The sequence below is a fragment of the Myotis davidii genome, unplaced genomic scaffold (genome assembly GCF_000327345.1).
Source record: "Myotis davidii unplaced genomic scaffold, ASM32734v1 scaffold43, whole genome shotgun sequence".
In the NCBI taxonomy this organism is placed as follows: Eukaryota; Metazoa; Chordata; class Mammalia; order Chiroptera; family Vespertilionidae; genus Myotis; species Myotis davidii.
Genome location: NW_006294590.1, coordinates 2,606,062 through 2,617,555, shown reverse-complemented (window position 1 = coordinate 2,617,555; position 11,494 = coordinate 2,606,062). Strand labels below are relative to the sequence as shown.

Here is an 11,494-nt window from a genome sequence, read left to right as displayed (position 1 = left end):
CCAGTGATGGGGGGAAATGAGGGTCCCCTGCCCAGGCCTGGGCAAGGGGCTGATCCTGCGATTGGAGGGTGATGGGGGTCAACGCCTGAGGGCTCCCAGTATGTGAAAGTGGGCAGGCTGGGCTGAGGGACACTCCCCCCAAACACACACCAAGTGCACGAATTTCATGCACCGGGCCCCTAGTATATTAATAAACTCTAACATTGAGTTATTTTAGACATATTATATATTTATAAGGTTGAACAATATAAATTTGTCCTTTGGGTTTGAGTCAAGTTGAAGAAAGTAACATACATGCAGTACTATTTATCTAATACAAAGAACTTATTCAAATTCCATCAATTGTCCTGATAATGTCCCAGAAACAAAATTTGGGGTTGGTATCCAATGTCAAATATGTTTAGCTACATTACACTGGAGCAGACTTTGTCTCGTGACCTCAACATATTTTTAAAAAGAGTGTCCCATTTTCATGCTGAATGGATCTCAACTTGTGTTTGTTAGATATTTCCTCACAATTTAGATTCCAATTTTTTAGTTTTGGCAGGAATACTACAGAGGTGATATTGTACTCTCAGAGATCATATCAAGAATTTCATAATATTATGTTTGTACCAGTAATGACAATATTAATTCTGATAGCTTAAGGTGATAAATGCCATATTTGTCTTTTGTAAAATTATTTTTCCAATTGTAATTAATAAATATTCTGTGGGCAGATGTGTTGAGACTAATGAAATATTCTCTCATAAAACTTTCACCCACCTAGCTTTATCAATATGGATATATGGATTCTTATTATTTGGGTTATAACCTGTTATGATTTATTTGGATGCTCTAATATCCCAGATTTGGCTAATTTTCTAGCTGGTTGCATTTTCCTTTTCGTAAGACCCCAGTATTCAATTTTAAGGCTTGTTCTATGGCCAGAAGTATCCATCTCATCTCCTGTCCCATATTTCCTCATAAATTTAAAGTTCTATGGAAATAGCTCCTCAGAGTTCCCAGAATCTTATCAAGGGCCACAAACTTTTTGGTGTGCGCAAACAATAACACCATTTCATATTATGGGATAAAAAGTTTCCATCTTGGATTGTAAACAAGAATATGAGTTTCTCATTTTAGGAAAAAATCTAAACCACATACCCCACTTTTCTCTAACATTTTGTTATCTATACACTACTCTGGAGCAACAATTTATCAAAGCCCTACAGTTATAAGAAAGATAAACTCATTCTCCTTAACTTCAACTGAAAAAAATATTTATTTATTAAAAAGATACGAGGAAGCACCCATAAAGCCAGAAAACCAGGTTCAAAAAGGGACAGTATTCAGAGTTAGTCTAGGATAACAATACAGCAGGAACCGGTTATCTGAATAGAATTCTGGGAGAAGAACATAGGAGTTCCCACATTTCCTTTATGGTTCACGTGAGATTGAATTAAATTAAAAATCCTGGAAAAGAGGCTACTGTTACCCAACAATGGGCACAATGCCTCCTGTCTCTAATGGAAAAGACACCACAAGGAAGCACACACAGAAGAACGTGGCAGAGGAAACTACAAGGGGAATGGGCACTGAGCTGATAAAATATACTCGACGTTCATTACAATGCATTCTCTTCAGCAGCCCTGTGATTACTGCCAGACCCACTGATGTAGACTCCTGAATAGGCGAACTCATTTGGAATGAGAACCGTACCTTTTCATTTATTAAAAGCCACATTATATTAGCTATATTGCTAAGAAAGAGAGACAACACTGATAGTTATTTAACATGAAGAATACTGGGGGATGTTATTCCACAAACTATTAAGTATAACAAGTTACACTGAAAAATAAAAGAACAAAATTTTATAAAATGCTGTTGAGGCCCTGGCCAGCATGGCTGCTGGTTGGGCGTCGTCTGGTGCACTGAAAGGTTGCTGGCACATGCCCGCGTTGTGGGCTCAATCCCTGCTAAGGAACATGCAGGAGGCAGCTGATCAACGTCTTTCTCTCTCCCTTCATCTTTCTAAAAGTCAATAAAAATAGTTTTAAAAATGCTATTCAGTGCTGTTCATGAAAGGCACCCTAAATTTTCCTTAACCTACAGAATATGACCCTTATCTTTACATTTTATTTACATATTAAAATAAAAACCTTTATACTCCACCATGTAAAAGTCTACCACTTATAATTATTTTCTTCTCTAAAACATAGCTTCAAATTTGGAATATGACTCTCCATTAACGCATTTTCTATGAGAAAATGCTTTCCCAATTTAATAAATTTATAAAGTGTTCTCAATATGAATTCTTAAAATTACATCTTCATAATGATGCCAGCACATTTGATACAGTTCCTGCTCAATTTCTTCAGTTATTCTCATCTATCAAGTTTGTATATGACTTATTTCTAAAATCTTTTGCACAGTCATTACAAATATGATTGGTTTCTCTCCTATATGACTTATTTGATATGAGTGAATTTTTAGGACTGCCTGCTTATATATTGTCTATATTATCATCTGAAGTCTCCTAAGGACCAAGTTTTATTAGAATGTTTCTAACATCTGCTTCATTCTAATTTCACTTGTGAGTTTTTCTATGTATACGGAGCCCTGAATTCCAACAGAAGGATTTCCCGCACTCAGAGCATTTCCATGGTTTCTCTCCTGTATGAACTCTTTGATGCTCACTGAGAGAGGACTTCTGTGTGAAGGCTTTCCCACACGCACTGCATTTGAAAGGCTTCTCTCCTGAGTGAGTTTTCTGGTGTATCTGGAGTGATGCCTTCCTAGGATAGGCTTTCTCACATTCACTGCATTCATAGGGCTTCTCTGTTGAGTGAGTTCTTTGATGTATAATGAGCTGTGACTTCCCACAAAAGGCTCTCTCACAGAAACTACATTCATAGGGCCTCTCTCCTGTGTGTGTTCTCCTGTGTATAACGAGGTATGATTTGCTGCTGAAAGCCTTCCCACAGTCACTGCATCCATAGGGTTTCTCTCCTGCATGAGCTCTCAGATGTGCAGTGAGTTGTTCCTTCCTCCCGAAGGCCTTCCCACACTCACTGCATTGATAAGGATTATTTCCTGTGTGGATTCCCTGATGTACAGTGAGTTGTGTCTTCGTATTGAATGCTTTCCCACAATCACTGCATTGATAGGGTTTCTCTCCTGTGTGCATTCTGATGTGAACGAGGAGGTATGACTTACTCCTAAAGGCTTTCCCACATTCGTTGCATTTGTGGGGTTTCACTCCTGTGTGAGTTCTCTGGTGCACAACAAATGGTGACTTCAAACTAAAGGCCTTCCCACAGTCACTGCATTCATAGGGTTTCACTCCTGTATGACTTCTCTGGTGCAAAATAAGCTGTGACTTCCAGCTATAGGCTTTCCCACAGTCACTGCACCCATAAGGTTTCCCTCCTGTGTGGATTTCCTGATGGACAATGAGCTGTGACCTGAAAGAGAAGACTTTGCCACATTCACTGCAAGAGTAGGGCTTTTCTCCTGTATGAACTCTCTGGTGAGCGTTAAGGTTTGACTTGGCACTGAAGGCTCTTTCACACTTAGTGCATTCATAAGGTCTCTCCCCTGTATGAATTCTGAGATGAACAATGAGCTGGGATTTACAACGAAAAGCTTTCCCACATTCACCGCATACACAGTTTTTTTCTGTACTGTGAGCTCTTTGATGCTTAAGAAAATATGATTGTTCATATCCATGAAACTTATCAGGATTCTTTCTTAGATAGTTTCTGGTTAAACCTGACTTTTGTGTCAAACTTTTTTTCCCAAGTGTGTTATACTTATGGAGTCTTTGTCTTGAAGAAGCCTGGGTTTTGCTCAGATGAAGTTTTCCAAATGTGTTACAAGCATAGTTTCTCTCAACACTTTCAAGTTCATCTTGATTCTTCTGGTACCATTCTTTCCAATCTTCTAGACAGAAAAATATTTTTAAATCAGAACATGAACTTAATATAGAATGAAAGTTTTAGAACTGCCATGTAGTGAGTCTTTCCCTCTGGTTCTGGCCTCTGACACTGGTTCAAAGATATACTGGCCAAGTGCACCTGCGCCAGAGATCTAAGCATGAGGGTGAAGGGAACCGAATCAAACCAAACCAAGTCCCATTGTGGAAATGGGTAGCAAATTAGCAGTGACAAAGGGGATGACAAAGGGGAGATAATTAGAACACTGGTCCTGATATCTTCAAGCTTCTGAATTAAGCTACTGTGGAGTTATTGCCCTATGGCAGACAACTTGTCATTTGATACTATAAATCCTTATTGTTTACTTTGGTTGAACCAGAGGTTTAAGATACTTGTTTATATTCTCAGACTAGTGATAGGATGCTTAAGCACATAAATCTAGCAGCAACAGCTAAGGGGAATATTCGAGTTCTCAAATACAGCTAAGATGTTGAGTTATCCAAGTATGAGAGAATACAGATCTAGGCAGCCAAGGAGGCTCAGAGGTTGAGCGTTGACATATGAACCAGTTGGTCACAGTTGGATTCCCAGTCAGGGTATATGCCCAGGTTGCAAGCTCGATCCCCAGTCAGGCAGAAGGCAGCTGATCAATGATTTTTTCTCATCATTAATGTTTCCATCTCTCTCTCCCTCTCCATCCCTCTAATCTGGGTGACAACTGAGAAGACAGGAGACAGTAAAGGTGTTCCAAAGGGTTAAACGGCAACAGAAACAAAAGCAGTACCTAGATTAGCAACAGAGACCAGGGTGCCCAAGGGGAGCCCCAGAGCAAGGACACAAGACTAAAAGTGCAAGAACAATCATCATAACAACAGGAAACTGAGGGAGAACAGTGATTTCAGAAGAAATTACTCCCCACTTCCGACACTGAGAATGAAGAGTGGAAAGTACAGGGGCGCGCTCTTGCAAGCACATCAGACCTGGGAACAGATTACAGAAGAAAAAGAAGATGAAAAGATCAATTTTGATGTTATAACACTGAGAGAGAAAATAGCTTAACATTTCAGAATGGAAGAGCCTTTCAATAGTTATAGGAGTGAACAGGCAAATTTGGAAAATAAACTCCTTTGGATAACTCAAAAGGAAAAGGGGGCCATGGAATTATTATTAAGGTGATCGAATCAGTTAAAATACCATGGAGACCAGGTTAGGCTTCAGAATTCTAAGACAAGTGCCTGCCAGGCAGGAGTGGCTCAGTTGGCTGAGTGTTGACATGAGCACAGAAAGGTTGCTGGTTCAATTCTCAGTCAGGGCATGTATGGAAGGCAATTGATCAATGTTTTTCTCTCACATTGATGTTTTCTCTCTCTCTTTCTCTCCCTTACTCTAAGTATGTCCTCAAGTGGGAATTTAAAGAGAAAAGAAAAAAAGTGCCCAAGAAAGAAACAGTTATAACTTCAAAGTGATCAGTGAGAAGAGAGAAGGCGGCAATAAAATCTCCGAAGTCAGTCAAGGCAAGAGAAGGAAGTAAAAGACTGTGGGGAAACTCTAAGGGATTCAACTGTGACCGCAAAGGAGAAAAGACATGTTAGGGAAGTGGAGGCATGAGTGACACCAAGTGAGAGGCCTGGAAGCCTGAGATGGTCCATGACCATGGGAAGGAAGGCAGAGAAAGAAGGTGCCAGAAGGAAAGAAACGAACCCAGAAAACAATATTTGAGCAGAGTGTACAAAAGGAGGGCATGCCTCCCTCGCAGAGCCAGGGGTCTGAAGCCCAAACATGGGCAGAATGACAACCATTTCCTTACCTGAGGAACTAGCAGGACTCCCGACCCCACCGCCCCATGGTTCAGGGACTTTAGACAAAAGTGTCTACACCCAGTGCTGCCTGAGTGGCACCCTGTGTGCTCCCACACCTCCTGTCTTCCTGGCTCCCACGCACCCACCTGGACAGCTTTGATGAGAACTTTTGGCATTTCCTATCCATGGCTCTTCTCCTTGCTCCAACTTGAAGATTAAATCAGGTTTGGTACCATGATACCCTGTTAATGGAAAATCACAAAGGATGTGGGCTAACCTGCTAGGGATTGAGACATCAGGAGCTACAACATGACACTGCTCATTTGTACTTGGGAAAAGTTTACAATTAGGAGGTGATGGCCACGCAGGGATGAACACATGACCTCTAAAATTCATGCCCATAATCATCAAGTACTTCGGAGGCCCCAGGTTAAATCAACAAAGGAAAAGGGATGGCAACAACTCAGAGTCTATTAACAGAGAAGCTGTACTTACCTATAGACACCAGGTTGCGATAGTTTTCCAGGATCACATCCCTGTACAGGCACTTCTGCGCAGGATCCAGTAACTGCCATTCTTCCCAGGTGAAGCCCATGACTATATCCTTGAATGACAATGATTCCTGTAATAACACATACCCCACTGAATCAGATGCAATCACCCTAGGTGACGTAGGAGTAACAGTTTTACACACATTTCGTAGTTAAATACATAAATGTTACAATAAATATGGCACTTTACCTTGAAAAAGACCTGACGTCCAGGTGTCAGAGGGGATGCAGCTTATTGAAAAGTGGTGGAGCCCTAGCTGGTTTGGCTCAGTGGATAGAGCCTTGGACTGCGGACTGAAGCGTCCCAGGTTCAATTCCAGTCAAGGACACTTGCCCCAGCTGCGGGCTCAATCCCCAGTTGAGGGCATGCAGGAGGCAGCCGGTCAATGATTCTCTCTCATCATTGATATTTCTCTCTCTCTCTCCCCTTCCCTTCCTCTTAGAAATCAATTTAAAAATATATTTTTTTAAAAAGTGGTGGAAAGAAGTTGTCTAAAATCAGAAATCTCCCCTTGTTGGCTAAGATATCCACGATGTTGAAACAAATTCACATTTTAAATCACACATGAGCCCTAGCCGGTGTTGCTGAGTGGATTGAGCCCCGATGACCTTTCATCCTGTGACGAAAAGGTGACCAGTTTGGTTCCCAGTCAGAGTTTCCGTGCAGGAGGCAGCCGATCCATGTATGTATATCTATATATATCTCTCTCTCCAATTAAAAAAAATTAAATAAAAAAATAAAGCTAACATGATGGCAGAACTGACTGTATTTACAAATTTATTTCCATGAATTTGAAAACAGAAGGAATGGAAAGATTTCCGGGAAAATAAAACTAACCGAAATTGGCCCAGAAATAATTAGGAAAGCCAGACCAACTAGTCAATGCTCGTACAACAAACTGAAATAGTACCAAAGGTGTAGCAACTCCAAAAGGTAATGGTCTCAGACTATATTTACACGCCAGTCCTATCACTGACCCAAGGATCAGCAAACTCCCCTCACATCTGACATGATGCAGAGCCAGGAAATGATGGGAACAGCGCAGCATCCTACAAACAGACAATGCCAGGCAAGAACAGCACAAACTGTAATCTAATCTCATTTATTATTAACTCCGGTCAATATTCCTAGAGAAAAATACTAGGGAAGTAAAAGGAATCCTATACATACACACAGAGTAAAGTGGGACAAGGAAGTTTATCTGAAAAAATTAGAGGACAGGCCACTGTATTAAGTACTCTTTTCTCAAACTACAGGGAGGAAAACAAACACCTTCTCCAAACTTTCTTGTCTTTTGCGCGCACTGCAGTCCTCCGCAGCCCTCCCTCCCTGTCCCTGCTCCGAGTCCTGCCCCAGACCCTTCCCGGGGCTCTGCTCAGTCACATCGGGGCTAACCCGACCGCAGGCGCCTCTCATCTGTTTATTTCCAGTTGAGAATTCCCACCGAGCTACAGACCGACTCCAGGCAGCGCCTATTAACACCCAAAAACCACACGGTGCCGGGATGCGTCTCCCAACAGGGCTCCCCTGGCGGGAACACCCTCGGCGCTGCCCTGGCCGGGTCTGGTCCGTGGGGGTGGGCAAGTTTGAGAGCATCATCTCCCGGCTCCACGTCCGTTCAGCCACGGCTGGAGTCGCCCCTCGTGCTCACTCCGTGGGTCCAGGCGGCCCACGCACCCTCCCTCCCTCCAAACCTGCTTCCTTCTGCTTTGCACCCCAAATCCCCACCCCCCATTAGCCTGCCTCTATGCCCGGTGTTCACTCGATTACCTCCCGCCCCCGCACCCAGACCACAGCTCCTCGGAAACAAGAACCCTGCATAACCGAGCTCTGCACCGCCAGCCCCAGCCCCGGGACCCTCACTGCCCTCGGAGGTCAGGGTCCGCAACCGGCAATAAGTGTAACTGCGGAAGGCGAGGCCCGGACACAAATGCCAGAAGACAACGGTTCCGGAGGTCCAGAGCCGGGCGGGGTGGGTCTGGGGCACCCCGTGAGCCCAGGCCCTGGAGGGGGCCGTGCAGGGATGACCGTGTCCGCGCCCAGCGCCGTCAGCTCTGAAAAGAAGAAAGTCCCGACTCACCCCACACGCAGCTGCCCGGGTCTTGGCCATCCCGCGCGGTTCCGTGCAGGCTGCGGGGGAGGCACCGAACCGTCGGGGCCTCGCTGCTGCTTCCACCCGCGCCTCCCGCCAGGAGGGACCTCGCGCCCCTACAGAGCGAGGTTCCGGGGCTGAGTCCCCCGCGGGGAGGCGACCTCCGAGCCTGGACAGAGGAACCGGAGAGGTGAGTTCGTACCGTTCCGCGGCCCTCATGCGGGAGGAGAGGCCGGGCTGGATCCGTCCACGACGGGACCGACCGTGGAGGGCTCCGCTGGACCAGAGCCTGGTCAGCAATGGCCGGATCCGCGGCCACAGACACTCAGAACGCCCCCCGCCCGCTGGAGAACGCTGACAACAAGCTTGAGGCGCACCGCCGGCGCCCCTACCGGCTACCGCCGCGGAGCGGCGCACACGGAAGTACGTCATGCGTCCTAGAGCCGGGCGGGACAGGCCGGGAAGAAAACTACATCTCCCAGAATCCTCTGCGGAGCGTCCAACTAACTGGACCGGCTTCCCGAAGACTGGAAGGGACTAAGGGACAGAGGTTTGGAACCCAGCGGGAAAGGCAGGCAGCGGGCGGGCCTCCGCGAGAGTCCGGGCCGTCAGTCCAGGGCAGCCCTGCGCCCCAGCTTCCGCACAGTCACGCAGCCCCGGCAGAAGGCTGGCATCGCTGGAGCGGCAGGCGTGCTCAAGTCTGGATGTCAAAGCAAGATAGAGCACAGGGCATAGCAGAGAGAGGGGCACTGTGAGGCTGCAGGCTGCAGTTCCCAGGGTTACAAAACAGTTCTGATGATCGGCGCACTAAGCTATACAGTTACCAACTTCATAAAGGGGAAAGTACAGTAACATCTCATAATAGGAGATGTTAACATACTTCTCTCGGTCCGACACAGATCAAGCGACCCACTCTCATAACAATGCAATGAAACTATAATAGCATACTTTTAACAGGGCTTTCTGTCCGAAAATATTTTTTTTAATATATTTTATTGATTTTTTACAGAAAGGAAGGGAGAGAGATAGTTAGAAACATCGATGAGAGAGAAACATTGATCAGCTGCCTCCTGCACATCTCCCACTGGGGATGTGCCCGCAACCCAGGTACATGCCCTTGACCAGAATCGAACCTGGGACCTTTCAGTCCGCAGGCCGACGCTCTATCCACTGAGCCAAACCGGTTTCGGCCGAAAATATTTTTTAAAAAGCTTTCTACTCAATAGTGAATGGAAATACAGACAAAATGTAAACACTATGTAAGAATTTATGGGAGAAACTTAAAGCATAGTTGACAAGAAATTTCATAATGTTGAGTAATTATAATAGTAAAAAAACCCCAAGTTAAATGTATTTACTTCTCAAAAAGTCATTAAAGAACAACAGAGTAAGCCAGAGCAAAGAGAATTTAAAAATAAAAGCAGACAACTAGGCAAAATTAGCAAGAACAGAAAAGATTCAAATAATACCATGAATCCACTCAAAGCAATTGACAGAGAACACTACTAAAAGACTTAAAAATGCATAATTATTATGTATACATGCAACATTCTCCAGGATAAATCCTATGGTGGACCACAGTAAATTTAAAAGGATTGAAATCATACCTTTTCTTACAACAGTGACATAAGAAACCAATCCCAGAAAAAATGTATTAAGTCTCCAGATTTTTGGAAATTAAAAAACACACTTTTAAGTAAGCCCCTAAATTCAAAGAAGAAATCACCAGGGAAATTAGAAAATACTTTGAATTGAATTAAAATGAAAATGCATATGTAAGAGATCATACACTATTTGTCTTTCTCTGCCTGACTCATTTCACTTAGCATAATGTCTCATTCTCCCTTTTTTTGGATAAAAATTTATAGTATTTAAAATTTTATTGTTAAAACCTGAATTTATCAAGGTAAGCTTTTCTTTCTTTTTTTTTAAATATATTTTATTGATTTTTTACAGAGAGGAAGGGAGAGAGATAGAGAGTTAGAAACATCGATGAGAGAGAGACATCGATCAGCTGCCTCCTGCACATCCCCCACTGGCGATGTGCCTGCAACCCAGGTACATGCCCTTGACCGGAATCGAACCTGGGACCTTTCAGTCCGCAGGCTGACGCTCTATCCACTGAGCCAAACCGGTTTCGGCAAGGTAAGCTTTTCTTATTTTAATTCCTTAATTCCTGCTTTTATATTCATTGTTTTCTCTTTCCATAATTGCATTTAATTTCTCCCTAAATTCCTCATTTTGTTTATTTTCATTCCTTTTATTAGTACTGTGGGATTAGATAAGTTCTCTTCTGGGAACACATCAGTGTTGGCTCACACACTTTTTAAAATATATATTTTAAAGTATCTTTTTATTGATTTCAGAGAGGAAGGGAGAGGGAGAGATAGAAACACCAATGATGAGAAAGAATCATTGGTTGGCTGCCTCCTTCACACCCAACACTGGGGATAGAGCCCCGAACCTGGGCTTGTATCCTCACGGGAATCCAACCGTGACCTCCTGCTTCTTAGATTGACGCTTAACCACTGAGCCACACTGACCATGCAATATGGTTATTTTTAACTTAATTTTTTTTCTTTTATAGAGAGAGGAAGTGATAGAGAGGGAGAGACATCCATCGGTTGCCTCGTGTTACCTCCCCTACGCATTCCGACCAGGGGCCGAACCCACAACCTGGACCGGGAATGAGTGTACGGGCGAACTCTCAACTAACAGAACCAAACTGACTAGGGTCCCTCACACATGTTTTAACCCGAAGCACCGGCTCCACCCATCTCTGAACCACGCACCCCGGCAGCTACCAAGGGGCTTCAAACCCCCCACCTGTCAATCCTGCAAGCCGGTCGCAAAGCCCTGTGGGAAGTGTAGTTCTGAAGCGAGCGGAATTCCGGGAAATGTAGTTCTGCGCAGACACTTCCGCCTTCGGGAGGTGTCAGGGGGGTGCTGCGGCCTCCAGGGGGAGGCTTTGTGGCGCGGAGACGGGACCGGGAGATTGCGGCCTGGGGCGGCCCCCGTGACCGCCCAGTCCCTCGGCCACCCTGGCGTGCGCACGAACGGCCCCGGAGCTGGTGCTGGGCAGGCCCGGAGAACGGCCCTGCGGCGCGGCGGTTCCCGTCCGGGTGGGTGGGGAC

General features: G+C 44.7%; 3 protein-coding genes across 4 annotated transcripts in view; 2 read left to right on the top strand and 1 right to left on the bottom strand.

The window, feature by feature from the left end:
* The window catches only part of ZNF26 (zinc finger protein 26), a 9,811-nt gene extending 1,040 nt beyond the window's left edge, over positions 1 to 8,771 (bottom strand). The window contains exons 1-4 of one of the 2 annotated variants that reach the window (XM_015567210.1): positions 8,349 to 8,771; positions 6,212 to 6,338; positions 5,863 to 5,958; positions 3,795 to 3,924 (exon numbers count right to left, since the gene is read on the bottom strand). In XM_015567210.1, the coding sequence (XP_015422696.1) occupies positions 3,795 to 3,924; positions 5,863 to 5,958; positions 6,212 to 6,338; positions 8,349 to 8,579 (584 nt within the window). In that variant the 5' untranslated portion in view covers positions 8,580 to 8,771. Of the gene's footprint in view, positions 1 to 1,976; positions 3,925 to 5,862; positions 5,959 to 6,211; positions 6,339 to 8,348 lie in introns of those variants that run through there. The other variant, XM_006768764.2, reaches the window with a different exon arrangement.
* LOC102757726 (zinc finger protein 605) overlaps positions 1 to 11,494 on the top strand; it is a 55,503-nt gene that overhangs the window by 31,027 nt on the left and 12,982 nt on the right.
* The window catches only part of CHFR (checkpoint with forkhead and ring finger domains, E3 ubiquitin protein ligase), a 33,779-nt gene continuing 33,564 nt past the window's right edge, over positions 11,280 to 11,494 (top strand). The window contains exon 1 of the mRNA XM_006768763.2: positions 11,280 to 11,482. The gene's annotated coding sequence lies outside the window, so the exon portion shown is untranslated. The remainder of the gene's footprint in view (positions 11,483 to 11,494) is intronic.